The 19,771-nt window shown below is 47.4% G+C and overlaps 2 protein-coding genes and 1 long non-coding RNA gene across 4 annotated transcripts in view; 1 reads left to right on the top strand and 2 right to left on the bottom strand.

Moving 5' to 3' along the window:
• The window catches only part of LOC120997100, a 26,272-nt gene extending 18,682 nt beyond the window's left edge, over positions 1-7,590 (top strand). Inside the window, exons 2-3 of the long non-coding RNA XR_005778085.1 lie at positions 7,162-7,321; positions 7,522-7,590. This is a non-coding gene — a long non-coding RNA (uncharacterized LOC120997100). The remainder of the gene's footprint in view (positions 1-7,161; positions 7,322-7,521) is intronic.
• Positions 1-10,276, bottom strand: part of LOC120997096 (C-type lectin domain family 2 member B-like) — a 28,783-nt gene extending 18,507 nt beyond the window's left edge. Inside the window, exon 1 of the mRNA XM_040427038.1 lies at positions 10,201-10,276. The gene's annotated coding sequence lies outside the window, so the exon portion shown is untranslated. The remainder of the gene's footprint in view (positions 1-10,200) is intronic.
• Positions 7,427-19,771, bottom strand: LOC120997095 (C-type lectin domain family 2 member B-like). 2 transcript variants are annotated; one of them, XM_040427036.1, is made up of 5 exons: positions 19,726-19,771; positions 10,002-10,273; positions 9,462-9,619; positions 8,826-8,935; positions 7,427-7,715 (listed from the first exon to the last, which is right to left on the bottom strand). In XM_040427036.1, the coding sequence occupies exons 2-5, from the start codon at positions 10,198-10,200 to the stop codon at positions 7,547-7,549; spliced, it is 636 nt and encodes a 211-aa protein (XP_040282970.1). In that variant the 5' UTR covers positions 10,201-10,273; positions 19,726-19,771; the 3' UTR covers positions 7,427-7,546. The 2 variants fall into 2 exon arrangements, with proteins under 2 accessions (XP_040282970.1, XP_040282971.1); XM_040427037.1 differs by having other exon boundaries at positions 10,002-10,276; positions 19,729-19,770.

The following is a 19,771-nucleotide window of genomic DNA, read 5'->3' as shown; positions in this document are numbered from 1 at the left end:
ACGGGTGTGGACCCGCTGTGCCACTTACCGGTTTGGCTTTGGGCCAAACTTGGGAGCGGAATCTAAGTGTTCCCCTGGTCTTCACCCTTTATCCCGCTCCAAGATGCGGAAGCTGGTCATAGCTGCAGGGGAGACACCAGGGCGCTACAGGAAGAGTGGTCCTGGTTAAGTGGCAGCTGGCCGAGCAGGCCACAACGCCCCGGGGCAAGCAGTGGGGATACAGGCAGGTGGAGCGAGCTGTCACTGGATGGAAGAAGTGCAGCAGCAGAGTTAGATGAAGCAGAGCCGAGTTAGTGATTAAGCAGAGCTGGAGCTGTTAGAACAGCAGAGCTGAATAGCTCAGGTGCAGCAGGTGTAACAAGCTGAACAGCAGACAGAGGCGAGGTCGACAATGGGAATCATACACTTGAGAGCAGCGAGGTACAGGAGGATCAGGCAGAGACGAGGTCAGGATACAGGCTAAGGTCGGAAGCAGGATAACAACATGAACTACGAGCTGGAACCGTCGCTGTAGAAAACTACAATATTGCTCAGGCATCACAGGAAGGGGGAAGCGCCCTTATAAAGGTGGTGCCTGGCCAGAATTGGAGAGAAGGTGGAATCAGGGACGTGGACGAACCCAAGAAACAGGACGCATGTGGCTCCTACAAGGTGCAACTGAAGCTGCTGCCGCCTGCGACAGTGCAGGAAAGCGGGTCCGGAGCCTGCAGCGGAGAGGAGGAGCCTTGTGTGCAGTTCTACTGAGGTACATAGCAGGAAGCGCTGCACGCTGGCGGCTGCCATTTGGAACTGTTCATAATTCCCTCTAGCTTAAAGGGGTTATCTCATCTTAGACAATGGGGGCATATCGCTAGGATATCGCTGCACCTACAAGGAGAATGGAGCCAAGGAGAGTTGTGGCTGGAGGCTGGTTTCACAGGGTCCGTCCACCACCAGGCGCAGCTCCCCGCCCTCTCCCGGGCGCATGCGCGGCCACCGTTCCCATTCATTTCTATGGGGCCAACGGAAATAGCCGATCCAGCGCTCGGCTATTTTCGGTGGCTCCATAGAAATGAATGGAGGGCAGCTTCACATGCGCAGTGCGCCCTCCTCCACTTTCTCCGCTCCGTTCTCCTTGTAGGTATGGGTCCTACCTCTGGGACCCGCACCTATCAGACAATGGGGGCATATCCAAGCGAATTGCCTAAGATGGGATAACCCCTTTAACTAAGGCCCCAGTTCCAGCTGAAGAAAAACAGCCCCTTGGCATGATGCTGCCACCACCATGCTTCACTGTGGGTATGGTGTTCTTTTGGTGATGTGCAGTGTTGTTTTTGGGCCAAACATATCTTTTAGAATTATGGCCAAAAAGTTCAACCTTGGTTTCATCAGACCATAACACCTTTTCCCACATGCTTTTGGGAGACTTCAGATGTGTTTTTGCAAAATGTAGCCGGGCTTGGATGGTTTTCTTCAAAGGAAAAGGCTTTCGTCTTGCCACTCTACCCCATAGCCCAGACATATGAAGAATACGGGAGATTGTTGTCACATGTATCACTCAGCCAGTACTTGCCAGATATTCCTGCAGCTCCTTTAATGTTGCTGTCGGCCTCTTAGTCCTTCCCAGACCAGTTTTCTTCTCGTCTTTTCATCAGTTTTGAAGGGACGTCCAGTTCTTGGTAATGTCACTGTTGTGCCATATTTTCTCCACTTGATGATGACTGTCTTCACTGTGTTCCATGGTATATCTAATGCCTTGGAAATTATTTTGTCCCCTTCTCCTGACTGATACCTTCTAATAATGAGATCCCTCTGATGCTTTGGAAGCTCTCTGTGGACCATGGCTTCTGCTGTGGGATCCGACTAAGAAAATTTCAGGAAAGACCAACTAGAGCAGCTGAACTTTATTTAGGGTTAATCAGAGGCACTTTACATGATGGCCGATGTATGCTGACTCCTATGTAACAGGATTGTGAATGTGATTGCTTCATTCTGAACACAGCTACATCCCCAGTTATAAGAGGGTGTGCGCACTTATGCAACCACATTATTATATATTTTTTTTTTTTTCTTCCCTCCCCCTAAAAGATTTCAGTTTGTTTTTCAATTGAGTTGTACAGTTTATAGGTCACATTAAAGGTGGAAAAAGTTCTGAAATGATTTATCGTGGTCTCTTTTTTTTACAGCACAGAAACCTGACATTTTATCAGGAGTGTGTAGACTTTATATATCCACTGTATGTTGAAAAGCCTTGTGTAGTGTGAAAGTGGAAATAAATTAGGGCCTATTATATCCACTGTATATAAATAAAATCTCTCTCTCACAATCGTCAGTGTAAAACAGTATTAAATACAGAACCTCATTTGGCCACTAGAGGTCAGCACCGTCCACACTATGGACTGCTGTCTGCTTCTCCATCCTGGAAGTTCCCACCTCTCCTCCGCTGGTAGGTGAGACTGCAGTGCAACGTTTCCCAGAAGGATAAAACACAAGATTCATGGCTCCTTTATAACTCACTGCTCCCACCCCTTCCACCCCTTCTTATACGGATCTTCATGCTGGTGTCACACCTCAGGTCCATGTCCGGCAGGTGCACAGATATCAGATGCTCAAAGAAACAGGAGACCGACCATAGAAAGGCGCCATGTGCACAGACCTTTTATTAGTATACACAGATATTACAGGCACAGGTAGGTTTCCTCCATTGCATCAGGGGTCCGGTTGGCACAGGAACACCTCCATAAATCAGACCCAGGTAAGTGCCGGAGCAGACCCCCTGATATCGGCCATAACTTAATTGATCCGTTCAGAAAGCCCTAGGTGGGCCTGTTTTTTTTATTTTTGCAGAACGAATTGCTCTTTCTAATAGCACCATTGTATACGGCATGTGATACAGTGGAAAGCTTAAAAATACATATGGACTGGAATTGGGGGGGTGGGGGGGGGGGGGGGAACTATTCCACCACAGTATTATGGTGTAACGGACCGTTTCAGCAGACAAGGGGTTAAAATCCGTTCAGGCGATAAGCCCCTTTCTGAGAGACAGGCACAGCTACTGCAGAACACCAACCTCCCGAACTGGATACAAAGTAGCACTCCAAACTGGAACCTCACGAATAGCTGCTAGCAGACGAACAGGAAAAGCATACAATCCTGGCAATCGGTCCTCTAACAGCATACAGTGAATCCCCCCAATAACGAGACAAGGCTCCGTGTTGAGGGTCAAACAGTGTTCTGACTGTACTTGAAGTACAGCCTCTTTTATTCACAAAAAACAAACATAGTACTGCCCACAGGGGTTTGAAATACAACCAATTAGTATATTACAACACATACAATGTAACTACAGCAACCAATCGTTCACGCCCCCAGAGGACCAGAATGAAGATTGTGACATAGGACAACATATCCCCACAATGCATCATGGTTTCCTCCTCTCTGTCCAGACAACCTGAAGAGCAATCCAATTATCTCTGAGGACAAAGGGAGATCGCCAATACACATGTGAGGACAACAGAACAGACATCACCATTTTAAACACACAATGGGACAATAGAAACACACCCAGCATATTCCCTCCCCTTATCCTGAGAGGAGACTCAATTATACATACAGTTAAACATACTTTCTACCCAACTTTCATAACTCTAAAACCATACATCACATTCACATAAAAATTACATATTCACAATCAATCCATTCAGGGGAACAACATATAAAAAAATGGCATGAATCAGACCAGGGGTTCAAAAGTTAGCATGTGGCCCATAATCCTGGGGCAAGAGGCCAGCAGCCAGTCCTCTCCAAAACCCAGTGGCGAGGTCGGTTTCGCCACACATCTCCCCCCCCCCCAGGGAAGACTAACCAGATACCTGACCTCACGCCGGTCGGTACCTGAGTTAGTCTGGCAGCCCACCCACAACCAAATACTGGACCTGTTGACTTTAGTAGCCTGTCTCTGTCCAGTGAGTCCACCAAGGTTATGTTGGAAGCTGGTACTCCCAGTCTCTGTGTTGCTCCCTGGCTTGGAGTGGAGGTTGCTTTGTGGGCAGGGATCAGCGGTACTCTGCCCTGGTGCCAGCGCTACCACGGAAGAAGCCTGGTTGGAGCCTGGTTGTTGGAGGGGGAGACCGACTGTCTCTACCCCCTGTGCTGTAAGTGCAGAGACCACGGTCCCATCTGCACTGTTGTGGGGCTTACTGTCTCCCCCTGGTGCGTTAAGCTGCCGCTGGGGAGAGGGGGTAATGAGCTCCTCTCCCATACATACTTCCAGCCGCTGGGGAGGGCGACTGACCGTCTCCGCTCCCAATACAGTGTCTTGTTGCTGGGGAAAGGAGACTGGGCTCTCTATTCCCTGCTGGACACTCTGCCGCTGGGGGACAGGACCGACTGTCTCTGCCCCCGGTAACTCCGCCTGCCGCTGGGGAGGGAGGACGCTGCTCTCCTCTCCCTGCACTTCACACTGCCGCTGGGGAATGGAGACTGGGCTCCCAATTCCCTGCAGGACCGGCGGAGAGAACTCGGTCCCATCTCTACCGGCCACCTGGGGTCCTTCCCAGTAACATTCTACAATATCTGCCCAGCTGAATGAGTCTGGATCTGGGTCTGTCACCTTACCGTCCTGCTGAGCCTTCTCAATGGAGTGGAAGAGATCTCGGTAGTCCTGCTCCAGTTCCCACTCCAGGGTTGCTAGGTGAGCCAGGTCTTGCTCTACTTCATGGGGGTCATCCCACTCATACCTAGCCTCCCTCTCATAAAAAATGTCCTGAAGTCTGGACTGTGCAGGGCTCCCGAAGTCAGGCTCTGCAAAGGACTCCCATAACAAGCCAGGACCATAAAACTCCTCTCCCTCTGGCTTGTCATGTTCGGCTGTCCAGGGTATATACTGTGCCATATACCACCAAAGCGCCTGGTAGGCATCCTCCAGCCATAGCTCCTGCCATACCCGGTGCTCTAGTTCCTTCACCCATTCCTCCAGGGGCTGCTCTCCCAGGAAGGGAGGGCCACTTGCTTCTGCAACCGCTGCTCTTCACTGGGGAGACTCTCACCCCGCTGGTATTGTAGATTATCCAGGGCCTGGTACCAGATGCCTTTCCTTAATGCATCCCGGCCATCCAGGTCCTCCTCCTCGTATAACACTGCTGGTTCCATCCTGGTGCTTTTAGGGTCGCTGTACTGAGACATGCGTTGTCCTTAAATTGTAGAATCCACAGAAATGGTGTCTCCTGTAGCTGTCCTGGCTGTAGGAACGATCCCACTGCTGCCACCAATGTAACGGACCAGACAAGGGGTTAAAATCCGTTTAGGCGATAAGCCCCTTTCTGAGAGACAGGCACAGCTACTGCAGGACACCAACCTCCCGAACTGGATACAAAGTAACACTCCAAACTGGAACCTCACGAATAGCTGCTAGCAGACGAACAGGAAAAGCATACAATCCTGGCAATCGGTCCTCTAACAGCATACAGTGAATCCCCCCAATAACGAGACAAGGCTCCGTGTTGAGGGTCAAACAGTGTTCTGGCTGTACTTGAAGTACAGCCTCTTTTATTCACAAAAAACAAACATAGTACTGCCCACAGGGGTTTGAAATACAACCAATCAGTATATTACAACACATACAATGTAACTACAGCAACCAATCGTTCACGCCCCCAGAGGACCAGAATGAAGATTGTGACATAGGACAACATATCCCTACAATGCATCATGGTTTCCTCCTCTCTGTCCAGACAACCTGAAGAGCAATCCAATTATCTCTGAGGACAAAGGGAGATCGCCAATACACATGTGAGGACAACAGAACAGACATCACCATTTTAAACACACAATGGGACAATAGAAACACACCCAGCATATTCCCTCCCCTTATCCTGAGAGGAGACTCAATTATACATACAGTTAAACATACTTTCTACCCAACTTTCATAACTCTAAAACCATACATCACATTCACATAAAAATTACATATTCACAATCAATCCATTCAGGGGAACAACATATTAAAAAATGGCATGAATCAGACCAGGGGTTCAAAAGTTAGCATATGGCCCATAATCCTGGGGCAAGAGGCCAGCAGCCAGTCCTCTCCAAAACCCAGTGGCGAGGTCGGTTTCGCCACATATGGGTATTGTTTTTACAGCATCCCCATGAGGTAACTGACATGTTAAGTTCTCGCTCCGGGTCAGTACGATTACAGCAATACCACAGTCGTATCGTTTTTGTATTTGAATACTTAAAAAAAAAATTTTTTTTTTTTATTTGCATCGTCATCATATAAATCTAAAGTTATGGCGGTTGGAATATCTGCGGAGCTGCATGAAGGCTCGTTTTTTATGGCTAATCTTGTAGTTTTTACTCATTTTGGGGGGGGGACTTCTTGATCACTTTTTATTAAAAAAATGTATGCTAGGTGGACCGACCAAACAACGGCAAATCGGCCATTCTGATTGCTTTCGGGTACACTGTTCAGGATGAATACTTGGGTATTTAATTAGTTCAGGCATTTTGCGATGTGGAAAGGATAATTCTATTTATTTTTTATAATTTTAATATTTTATTTTTTTCCAATACATCTCTTTTAAGTCCTCCTAGAAGACTTTAACAAGCAATCATTTGCACCATAGACTGCAATGACTTACTACTGCAGTCTATGGGAGAATCAGTGTACGCCACGAGCAGGGCCAGGTAGGAACAGTGCTGTGGCAGGCCTCAGTCTTCAGAAGGCACACAAATAGCGTAATCACAATTGAACACGGCCTCTGAGGGGTTAAAAATCCATTCAACAATTGTAAAATAGCAGGCACCAGGCGACTGTTGAGCGGGCAACATCTATAAAGACCCAGCATGTAAGACTGATGTCATCAATCGGTTAAAGTATAATATAAAAAGAATAAAAATCTAATCAATTTCATCAAATAAAATCTTGACCGCACTCAGCTCGTGGTCGTACAGAACGTGTGCAGTTATTTCTCTGGATCACGGATCCTACGAGGAGCTCAGTGCTGTAACAGGGTCAGGGCTCAGAATGGTGGTGGGGGGCGGACGTGTGCTGTCTCCTCAAAGTCTAAAGAAGACGTCCTGCCTCCTCTCCAAAGCCTGATGTGTCACATGAAAGGATACGTTTTCTAACTCTAAAATCATTGACTGTGCAGTGATCCCGGCCGATCAGCATACAGAGAGGCGACCCTGCGGCCATCCCGGCCGGTCAGCATACAGAGAGGCGACCCTGCGGCCATCCCAGCTGGTCAGCATACAGAGAGGCGACCCCGCGGACATCCCGGCCAGTCAGCATACAGAGAGGCGACCCCGCGGCCATCCCGGCCGGTCAGCATACAGAGAGGTGACCCTGCGGCCATTCCGGCCGGTCAGCATACAGAGAGGCGACCCCGCGGCCATCCCGGCCGGTCAGCATACAGAGAGGCCACCCCGCGGCCATCCCGGCCGGTAAGCATACAGAGAGGTGACCCTGCGGCCATCCCGGCCGGTCAGCATACAGAGAGGCGACCCTGCGGCCATCCCGGCCGGTAAGCATACAGAGAGGCGACCCTGCGGCCATCATGGCAAGTCATTGCAGTGATCCCAGCCGGTCTCTGTACAGATTGGTCACGGTCTGTGCTCCCTGCGTTACTGATCCCACCGACTTCACACAGATCCAGTATCTAGAAGCTGTACAGTCTATGGCCAAATAATTCCCAGAATTCAACAAGCAGCAGCTTCTCCGGGGATCATCATACCTACGAGAGACGGAGAAGATGTGGTCAGTAACACAACATGATCCATCACCAATCAGGAGTGGAAACGGTTTTTCAAAAACTACTACTATGGAAGGACAATGCTAGAGCGGAGAGAGAAACGCGTTCCTGGTGAGGCTGTATTACACCGGAAGACCGTCCAGGCGATTGTAAGAAAGGAAGTGCTCCTGCCTGGCAATCGCCTGCTTGTAGTTACTGTTATTACATGCGGTGATCTCCTCCACAGTATGCCATCTCATACAGGATCATTGCCAGCAGTAGACCACGATTAGCCACCAGCAATTTTTTTTTTTTATCCTGTTGAAAGATTGCAATTGCTCCTCCATCGGGTAATCGGCAGCAGTATTACACAGGCAGATTATCGCTAATGAGCGTTCCTGGTCAGCAATGATCTGGCCGACAATCGTCTGGTGTAATACCGTCTTAAGAGACCGCTACAGTCCAGAGCGGGAATTACAATATTGTTCTGGACTGCGGCTTGGTGGAAAGTCATATTAAATGAGGGTGAGAAAGGGTTAACTCTCAGATGCTACATGACCCCCTTCTCATTTGTAAAATTTGCCCGTGGTCCAATATGGCAGCTTTCAAGATCTGCAAAATACAGATACAGTCCATGCGCAGTCCGCATTTTTTTAACAACCAATTGACTTCCATGGTTCGCATTTTGCACACCAGAACAGGACATGTTGTACAATTTGCAGAATGGACACAGGAACACGGACACGTGCACAAGGCCTTGGTCTGACTCACCAGTAAGGCCAAATATTAAGACAATCAAATCAGACAGCACTCCCAATGTCCACTGACTCCCAATGAACGATCAAAAAAGGTAAATGAAGGCAGCACATGGTCTTCATCACCAAGTAGAAGGAAAACTTTAATCCACAGCGATGACATCTCGTGAGGCAAGGTTTCACTGAGGCCAAAACGTTGTGCCACTGGATATGATCACCATGGAGTAAGGTTTTCCCTCCACTCGGCAATGAAGATCCCGTGCTGCCTTCCTTATCCCCAGCAGGGCCGGTCAGGTTGAGCGATGGGCCAGTTACCCCACGAGACGATGCAGCCGTCTCACTTCTTATGGTCACTTACTCTATGGGTCCCGTCCACACTGAACCATCCATCTGCTTCCACTCTCCTCCTTCCTTTTTCAGGCCGACCCAGTAGTCCCCGGTCAGGTCATAGAGAGTCTTTATATCTTTCTGTGAAGAAAAACAAGCGTGTCATACAGAGTGGTGTAACGCCCCTCATCCATCCGTGGCCCCCTAACAGAAATGGGACCAAGTGGTTCTGACACTCCCCCCAACCCACAGAGGCCTAATGAATCTGACCTCCCCCTCTCCACATCACAGGTGAGGCCAAGCAGATCTGATGCCCCCTTCCCCCCCACAGCAGAAGAGGAACCAAGGGCATCTGACCCTCTTCCTTCATAGATACTGTAGAGACCAGGTAGATCTGACTCAGTCATGAGGATCTAACAACCCACCCCCACCAACAGAAAATGGGCCAAGCAGCTCTGAGGGCAGCCACCATATCCAACCCCCAACAAAGAATTACAGATGGGAGATGTACAGCAGGACTTTACAAATGACCACCAGAAGATGGCGCCAACTGCACCTTCTGTAGACTGATGTGTACACACAGCAATGCCACTAATACAGCATCGGAAACCGGCTGTCGAGTCCAGCAGTGTCATCACTTCATGCAACCCCCCACGTCTCCTGTTACCTGGGTCTCATCATCTGTGGTCAGCAGCGTTCCTCCTTCTGATCGGCAGAATTCCAGGCTGGAGTTCCAGTCGTTGGTTTCCCGGGATATAAAGTAGCATTTCCCTTCAGACCTCATCCACTTATTGGGGCAGGAGGGAGATTCAGGAGGGCAGGGGCCTAGGAGACAAATATCATGTAAAGGTCCTCCTCAGGCGCCACTTATCTTGGGATGGCAGAAAAATGCAGAAAGTATGGTGGGACTTTAAACTGGTAAGCAATTCTTAGGACAAAATGTGCAACGGGGTCTGCCACAATTGACAAGCACTTTTCCCTTGATGTCCTGCTCGTGGAAGTCAAGTTCAGTTGGTTGAGTGGCCATGGCCCCTTTGTTCTGCTGCCTGGTGGGGGTACCAGGGGTCGTTGGCAATAGAAACCTGTCTATGGACCATGTCTCACTCCTACCCCATCATAACTCCTGCCTGGGCCCCCTCTGTTAGTCAGGCTCATTTCCATAGGTGTCAGGTGATATGTAATGTACAACATTCATAGAAAGTCTCACCGATAACACAAGAGAAGATAACTCCAAGGACCACGCCAACGATGAGACTGATCGCCGTTGCGATCACCAGGCATTTGTGAGTGTGACACAGATCTCTCGCACGTTTCAGCCACCGCCATCGACCCTGTGAAGTGTAATAACAGCGGTCAGCAAGTTCATAGTGCGAACACGGCACCAGGCGGTGGAGGGCGCCCCCCATCTATCAAAAGATTCACTTGTGTCAAAATTCCTAATTATCCCTTTAAGGACCCTGAGATTTTCCATTTTCATTTTTTACTCCCCACCTTCCCATAGTTCAAAGTTTTTTATTTTCCCATTCACATAGCCTTATGAGGGCTTATAAAATTCCAAATGGGGTAGAATTGGGAAAAAGGTTTTTATTTGTAAATTTTTTTACACTGTACACTATGCGGTAAAATTGACCTGTTATCTTCATTCTCCAGGTCAGTACGGTTACAACGATACCGCACTTGTATAATTTTTCTTGCGCTTTAATACCCCCAAAAAAATTGAAACCTTTGAGGAAAAAAATAAATAAAAATTTCTTCCAACCATATTCTGACCCCTATAACTTTTTTTGTAGTTATGTGTACGGGGCTGGGTGAGGGCTCATTTTTTGCGCGACGATCTGTTCTTTTCAGTGATCCTAATTTGAAGTGTCTGCGACTTTTTGATCACTTTATAAAAAAAAATTGGGTAGTTGAAGTGGCAAAAAATGGCAAATTGGCTATTTTCATTTTCTTTCCCGTTACGCCATTTGCTGTATGCCATTCATTTTGCGACATTTTAATTGTATGGGCATTGTCACACGCGGCGATGCCCATGATGTTTATTTTTTTTGTTGTTGAAGTATTTTTAATTTTAAGGAAATCACCCCCGATTTCAACTTTTTTTTTTTTTTTATATTTGTAAAAACTTCTCTTTTACTTTTCTTAAGTCACCTTGGGTGACAATAACTGGTAATCATTAGATTGCCCATTGTCTTCATTGATGGCTATATAGACACCATTGAAGACTTCATTTGCACTATACCAATACAATGCTGCCACCTAGTGGCCTGTATTGGTAGAGTCATCTAATAGGCTCGGAAGCTTGCTTCATGGTTCAGACTATTAGAGTGTAACAGGTTCCCCGGTCTCAGCCGGGAAATGCTGTTACCGGAGCGGAAGAGCGCGACTTCCTCTTCCTGACTGCTGATCGCATACATGCGCCGTGGGTCTCTGCTATTTAAAAAGTTAGGCTTTCCATGTTTGGGGACCGGACCTCCGCCGTAAATGTACCCACCTCAGGACCCGGCCATTTTTTGCAAGTCTTACATGTGTCACTTTATGTGGTGATGACCTTTAAACGCTTTTACTTATCCAGGCCGTTCTGAGATTGTTTACCAAAAGTGTTGAAAAATTAGCAAATTTCAATTTCTCTACTTTTTATAATAGATAGTGATACCTCCAAAAATAGTTATTACTTTACATTCCCCATATGTCTACTTCATGTTTAGATCATTTTGTAAAAGCCATTTTATTTTTTGGGGACGTTAGAAGGTTTAGAAGCAAATCTTGAAATTTTTCAGAAAATTTCAAAACCCCACTTTTTCAGGACCAGTTCCGGTCTGAAGTCACTTTGTGAGGCTTACAGAATAGAAACACCCATGAATGGCCCTATTTTAGAAACTACACCCCTCAAGGTATTCAAAACAGATTTGACTAACTTTGTTAACCCTTTAGGTGTTCCACAAGAATTAATGGAAAATAGATGAAATTTCAGAATTTCACTTTTTTTTTAGCAAAATTTTCATTTTAATCATTTTTTTTCCAGTAACAAAGCAAGGGTTAACAGCCAAACAAAACTCAATATTTATTACCCTGATTCTGTAGTTTACAGAAACACCCCATATGTGGTCATAAACCGCTGTACGTGCACACGGCAGGGCGCAGAAGGAAAGGAACGCCATACGGTTTTTGGAAGGCAGATTTTGCTGGACTGTTTTTTTTTACACCATGTCCCATTTGAAGCCCCCCTGATGCACCCCTAGAGTAGAAACTCCAAAAAAGTGACCCCATTTTGGAAACTACGGGATAAGGTGGCAGTTTTGTTGGTACTATTTTAGGGTACATATGATTTTTGGTTGCTCTATATAAGTGATGCCCAACCTACGGCCCGCTAAGCCGTGTGATGCGGCCCGCGCAGCCTGGGCGGCTGCAATGGCGCAGTACCATTCTGAACCTCGAGGCAAATCAGGGAAGGAATGTAAGTGTAATAAGCTCTGACTGTACAGTGTTGTGTGCGTGTCTCTCACCGCTGTCGTTCCCGTGGGTAGTTGTTTGTAAGGGCAGTGCTGGGCTCCTACTGTGCTGTGGAGGGCTCACAATTCTCTATGGTGGGGAAGTGCTGTGTCTGTATTCGTGCGCTGTGCTGGTCCTTGTGACCGGACTGTATGGAGGAAGGAAGGGCTGACTCTTAGGCCTCTTTCACACGGGCGTCATGTTTTTGGCCTGGATAAGATGTGGGTGCGTCTCGGGAAAATGTGCGATTTTTCAGCCCGAGTTCAAAACATTTTAATGCGTTTTGCATGCGCGTGAGAAAAAATCGGCATGTTTGGTACCCAGACCCGAACCCAGACTTCTTCACAGAAGTTCCGGTTTGGGATCGGTGTTCTGTAGATTGTATTATTTTCCCTTATAACATGGTTATAAGGGAAAATAATAGCATTCTGAATACAGAATGCATAGTACAATAGGGCTGGAGGGGTTAAAAAAATATATAATTTAACTCGCCTTAATCCACTTGTTCGCGCAGCCGGCTTCTCTTCTGTCTTCATCTGTGAGGAAAAGGACCTTTGGTGACGTCACTGCGCTCAACACATGTCCACAGGTCCTTTTCCTCACAGATGAAGACAGAAGAGATGCCGGTTGCACGAACAAGTGGATTAAGGTGAGTTAAATAAATTTAAAAAAAAATTTAACCCCTCCAGCGCTATTTTACTATGCATTCTGTATTCAGAATGCTATTATTTCCCCTTATAACCATGTTATAAGAGAAAATAATAATGATCGTGTCTCCATCCCGATCGTCTCCTAGCAACCGTGCGTGAAAATCGCACCGCATCCGCACTTGCTTGCGATTTTCACGCAGCACCATTCACTTCTATGGGGCCTGCGTTCCGTGAAAAACGCACAAAATAGAGCTTGCTGCGATTTACACGCAACGCACAAGTGATGCGTGAAAATCACCGCTCGTGTGCACAGTCCCATAGAAATGAATGGGTCCGGATTCAGTGCAGGTGCAATGCGTTCACCTCACGCATTGCACCCACGTGGAAAACTCGCCCATGTGAAAGGGGCCTTAATGGTGGGCACAGGCGGCAGTGGTCTGTGTGTGAGCAGTGTGGTTTCAGGAGGGCTACCCCTGTTAGTGTGGCTGGCGCTGGTACCTTAGTAAGGAGAGTTGGGATATCCTGAAGGGCCAGTGGTATCCATGTGGCAGGGGGTCCAGCAGTACATGGCTTTGAGGGGTAAGAAGGGAACCCCTCCTTGTTGTTTGGGAAGGCCAGGACATGAGTGGTGTTCACTGGTCTTGGTTGGAATTGTGACACTGGTAGCGGTGGTCTAAGCCGTGACTGGCAGTAGAGAGAGTGCCCCCTTCACAGTAGTAATGCTCACACGTGCCCCCCTCACAGTGTTTGCATTTCTTTTAGGCAAAGCTACCTGGTTCTGGCCCACAAAATGTATACGATGTCTAGTGCGGCCCTCAGACGGAAAATGGTTGGGCACCACTGCTCTATATTACACTTTTTGTGAGGCAAGGTAACAAAAAAATAGCTGTTTTGGCACCATTTTTATTTTTTGTTATTTACAACATTCATCTGACAGGTAAGCTCATGCAGTATTTTTATAGAGCAGGTTGTTACGGACGCGACAATACCAAACATGACAACTTTTTTTGGTTGTTTGTTTCAGTTTTATATAACAAACCATTTTTGAAAGCCTGAAAGCCGTAGTTTTTTTTATTTTTTAGGCGACTGTTGTGTAGGGGCTTTTCTTTGGGATGAGATGACGGTTTGATTGGCACTATTTTGGGGTGCATATGACTTTTTGACCGCTTTCTATTGCACTTTTTGTGATGTAAGGTGACAAAAAATTGCTTTTTTTTACACCAATTTTTTTGTAATTTTTTTTTTTTTACAGTGGTCACCTGAGGGGTTAGGTCATGTGGTATTTTTAAAGAGCAGGTTGTTACGGACGCGGCAATACCTAATATTTATACTTTTTTTTATTTACTTAAGTTTTACACAATAACAGCATTTATTTAAACCGAAAAAACTATGTTTTATTGTCTCTGTATTCTGAGCCATAGTTTATTTTATTTTTTGGGCGATTGTTTTAGGTAGGGGCTCATTTTTTCCAGGATGAGGTGACGATTAGATTGGTACTATTTTGGGCTGTTTACGCCTTTTTGATCGCTTGGTGTTGCACTTTTAGTGATGTAAGGTGACAAAAAAAATGGTTTATTTAACACAGTTTTTATTTTATTTTATTGACGGTGTTGTCCTGAGGGGTTAGTTCATGTGATATTTTTATAGAGCCGGTCGATATGGACACGGCGATACCTAATATGTCAACTTTTTTTTTTTTTTCCTATTTTTTTTCCCTTTATTTTGGCAAAAGGATATTTTCTTTTTCACTTTATTTTTTGTCCCATTCTGGGACTTCAGCTTTTGGGGGTCTGATCCCCTTTAGGGTCCATTCACACGTCCATGGTGTGTTGCAGACCCGCAGACTGCGGATCCGCAACACACCCGGCCGGCACCCCCTATAGAAATGCCTATTCTTGTCCTTAAGTCATGGCCAGAGATGACTTACATGTACGTCATGGGTCCTTGAGGGGTTAAGCAGATATCTTGGAACGTTTGTTTAGAGACAGAGCTCACGTCACCCAGTTCTGAGGTTTTGTTACAGTTGTCAGAGGCCGCCCCGTCAGATCTATATTCCCATGTGATTTTGGACGGGCGTGCACATCCAGACGCGCTGCGCTCATGTCTTACAAGCTCATTTCACCTTTGTGTTGCAAGCACGAAATCTGACATAAAAACCGCGGAACGCCCCCAGTCGCCCGGACTTGTGTAAAGGATAGATGACTTACCTGCTTCCCGCTCCTTCTCCAGGCCTGCGATGCGGTCTGCGGGGATATCTCAATGTCAGCATTCGGTTTGACATCTCGCAGTCGATCACTGGCCGCAGCGGAGAGCAGATCCCATTGTGTCATGTGACCATTTCTCATGATGCAAGGGGATCGAGATTCGTGACACCGCTGCAACCAGTGATCGGCTGCAGAGATGTCAAACCGGATGCTGACATCAAGGTATCCCCGCAGAGCATCGCAGGCCTGGAGAAGGAGCGGGAAGCAGGTAAGTCCTCTTCCCTTTACAGGTCTGGATGAATGGGCAGACCACCGACGATTCTTCCACAACCCTTTAACCAACCAATTAAAAGGACCACCCCACTTATTCCCTATGGTGAACGCCACAAAGAAAAATATATATATTTTTTAAACAGGTCAGTATTGGGGTGATTTTTGTCACCCTAACTTCTAAAAAAGTGGTATAAAAAGGTTACAGGTCAAAAAGTTAAAGGGAGTCAGCTCATTCACCGCTATGTAACTCTGGACAGGTCATCAGTATCTGATCAGGAGGGGTCTGACACCCGGGACCCCCACCCATCAGCTGTTTAATAAGGCACCGGCGCTCCTTCTCCAGCTTTTCCTAGGCCATATGATGTCACGGTCATCGTCACATGGCCTAAGACAGGGGTCAGCAACCTCCAGCACTCCAGGTGTTGTGTGGGCACACGGCAGGGCGCAGAAGGGAAGGAGCACCAGATGGTTTTTTGGAGGGCAGATTTTGCTGGAATTACTTTTGGGCGCCATGTAACATTAGAAGGCACACTAAAGGTACCCCTACAGTAGAATCCCCCAAAAAGTGACCCCATTTTAAAAACTACACCCCTCAAAGAATGTATTAAGGGGTGTACTGATCACTTTGACCCCACAGGCTTTTAATAGAATTTAGAAACACTTGGGTGTGAAAATGAACGTTTTCATTTTTTCCAATAAAATGATGCATAAGCCCCCATTTTTCATTTTCACAAGGGGTAAAGGGAGAGAAAGCACCACAAATGTTATTAAGCATTTTCCTCTGAACACGACAACTCCCCATATGTAGTCTTAAATTGTTGTATGGGCACATGGCGGGTATCAGAAGAGAAGGAGCGCCATATGGTTTTTGGAGGGCAGATTTTAGTGCCATAGTTTACGGACACCACGTTGCTATTGATCAGTGCAGCTATTTTCTGACAACCATACATTGTATTTTTCAAACAGCAGAGACCTGCGGCTAATTATTGTGACCAGCAATAATGACAACCGCGGTAATTAAAGGCTTTAGATGCCGTTGATCAAGTGAGATCACGGCATCTAATGTGTTAAAAACCCGAAAGCAACCAACGGGGTTGTCAGTAGTTGTTCTGAATACCAGGAGTGTTGCTAGGGAATGAAAAAATCTGGGCCACGCCCCCCATCACGGTGCGCAATCCCATCCAGCTGCACGAGACCCGTGACCTACAGCGGCGGGTCTCGCGGGATCACGTCCTGCAGGACGGGATTGCACACCGAAGTGACTAAACTCATGCCCGCAAGTAGCGGAATAAGTACAAAGGAGGTGGGGGCCAGCGTAACATCCGGGGCACTGGACAAAACATCCGGGGCACAAGCCCTGCTGAAGCCTCACAGACGAGGATGACGGTATTCACGCTGCGATTCTTATTTTGGCCACCAGATGGCAGGCCAACAAAAGAAATGAACAATTGATTGCACAATATGAAGAACTAAAAAAAAAACCTGAATTTATAGGCATGTATACGAGCTTAGAAATTATAAAAAATAAAAAAATTGTTAAAAACACAAAAGTTTAACTCACGCCCCTTTCCCTATAATAAAAAATACCCAAATAACAATCAATATAAACATCATGGGCATCACCTTGACCAAAAACGCCCGTACTATTTAGAGATTTAAAAAAAAAATGTAAATACGGAGAATGGCCTTTTTAATAAAATTTGATCAAAAAGTCACACACAGTCCACAATGGTATCAATAAAAACTATGGATTGTCCTGCAAAAAATGAGCCCCCATACAGCTCAATAGACATACTGTACGTATGAAAAAGTTATGGGGGTCAGAATTTGGTGAAATCCATATTTTTCTTTCAAAGTTTCATTTTTTTTTTACACTATTTAGACATAAAAAACCTATACATATGGGGTGTTGTTGTAATCGTACTGACCCAGAGGACGAAGGGCATGGGTTAGTTGTGGCGCAGATAAAAAGCCGTGGTAACAAAACCCGCAAGACGGTGGAGGAATTGCGTTTTATTCCCCAAAAATTGCCACATTTGAATTTTTTTTTACCCTACCCACTACCTTGTATGCCATAATTAATGGGGGCAATGGAACGTACAACTTGTTCCGCAAAAAAAAAGCCCTTATACAGCAATGTGACCTAAAATATAAAAAAGTTATGGCTCAAGGAAGATGAGGAAGAAAAACTAAAACGCAAAAATTAAAAAACCTCCGGTAGTGATAGGGTTAAATCAGTTTTGTGCCCATCTTATGTATTTTAATGCTGCTTTCAACTGATTTACGTTTAGGACGCTGACGGCAACTAAAATTCTAAAAAAATAAAATAAAAAAGTGATGTGAATAAGAAGCCTTTACTCAATGGCGGATTATAATAGGGGCGTTTTGGTCGGTAGCCTGGGGCCCGACGTCAGTGAGGGGCCCATTGCCGCCCAGATGCCATTACATATTCATATTTTCGCTTATCAGCACAGCGATAATACAACAAGCCGGTGTTCTATCAAAAAACCCTACCCCGTGAAAATACCATACCCCACGTGACTTTCGGTGAAGCGAACAGCTGGAGAAAGGGGTGTGCGCCTCAGCACAAGCGCACTATCACGGGTGCGCAGGCACACTATCGGCCAGGGATCGCTCGCAGAGCGAACCACCATCCGAACTCCCTATCCCTCAGTGCGCATGCGTGGACTCATGGACACTGCGCGTGCGCCCTCAGGGGTAAGGAGATCTGATGGTTGTTTATCTTCTGAAATCTCCTTACACTGTGTCCACACATGCGCGGATCATCCATAACAGTGTCATCCACAGATCCCCCATCACAGTGCGTCATCCACAGATACCCCATCACAGTGCGTCATCCACAGATACCCCATCACAGTGCGTCATCCACAGATATCCCATCACAGTGCGTCATCCACAGATATCCCATCACAGTGCGTCATCCACAGATACCCCATCACAGTGCGTCATCCACAGATACCCCATCACAGTGCGTCATCCACAGATCCCCATCACAGTGCGTCATCCACAGATACCCCATCACAGTGCGTCATCCACAGATCCCCCATCACAGTGCGTCATCCACAGATCCCCCATCACAGTGCGTCATCCACAGATCCCCCATCACAGTGCGTCATCCACAGATCCCCCATCACAGTGCGTCATCCACAGATCCCCCATCACAGTGCGTCATCCACAGATCCCCCATCACAGTGCGTCATCCACAGATCCCCCATCACAGTGCGTCATCCACAGATCCCCCATCACAGTGCGTCATCCACAGATCCCCATCACAGTGCGTCATCCACAGATCCCCATCACAGTGCGTCATCCACAGATACCCCATCACAGTGCGTCATCCACAGATCCCCATCACAGTGCGTCATCCACAGATCCCCATCACAGTGCGTCATCCACAGATATCCCATCACAGTGCGTCATCCACAGATACCCCATCACAGTGCGTCATCCACAGATCCCCCATCACAGTGCGTCATCCACAGATCCCCCATCACAGTGCGTCATCCACAGATCCCCCATCACAGTGCGTCATCCACAGATCCCCCATCACAGTGCGTCATCCACAGATCCCCCATCACAGTGCGTCATCCACAGATCCCCCATCACAGTGCGTCATCCACAGATCCCCCATCACAGTGCGTCATCCACAGATCCCCATCACAGTGCGTCATCCACAGATCCCCCATCACAGTGCGTCATCCACAGATCCGCGCGACACACTCGCCGCGGAGTGTCGCACTGCACACTCCAGCACGCGAGTGTGTCGTCGTCACGCGACAAGTGTGTCGTTGTCGCGAGACACACCGTAGCGGCGAGTGTGTAGTCGTGGTCGCGCGGAGGCGACACACTCGCTGCTGGGTGTCGCGCGGCAACACACTCCAGCACGCGACAGCGCGACACCTACCGCATGGGGCGAGGAGCACTACAACCCCCAGCGTGCACCGCGGCGTCTCACCTGGGCACGACGGCTTGTGTTCTCCTCCAGCGTATCCTGGGTGTCGGGCTCCTCGGCTGGGGTGTCGGGCGACCCCCTCTGATAGGAGAGCTGTAAGGGGACGTCCACCATCCGGGATGAGAGCGGAGGACTGGCCGGAGACTGGGAGTCAGTAAGGGGCGCCATAGTGAGAACCTGCATCAACCGCTCCACGTCCTTTCTGGGAGACATCACTGTGACCAGGAGCCATATGGGATCCAGGGGAACCTTTATATACTGCCAGCCCCTCCCCCTACACACCCATCCTCCGCGCCCTACACACGTATACTCCGCCACACCTCTTTTACACCCCCATTCCTCTTTCTCCATAGCTACTAATGAGAAATTGGCTAAAACATATCTCCCA

The sequence above is a fragment of the Bufo bufo genome, chromosome 4, assembly GCF_905171765.1.
Source record: "Bufo bufo chromosome 4, aBufBuf1.1, whole genome shotgun sequence".
Lineage (NCBI taxonomy): Eukaryota > Metazoa > Chordata > Amphibia > Anura > Bufonidae > Bufo > Bufo bufo.
The sequence above is the reverse complement of the archived record's forward strand: the minus strand, read 5'-3'. Positions and strand labels throughout refer to the sequence as shown.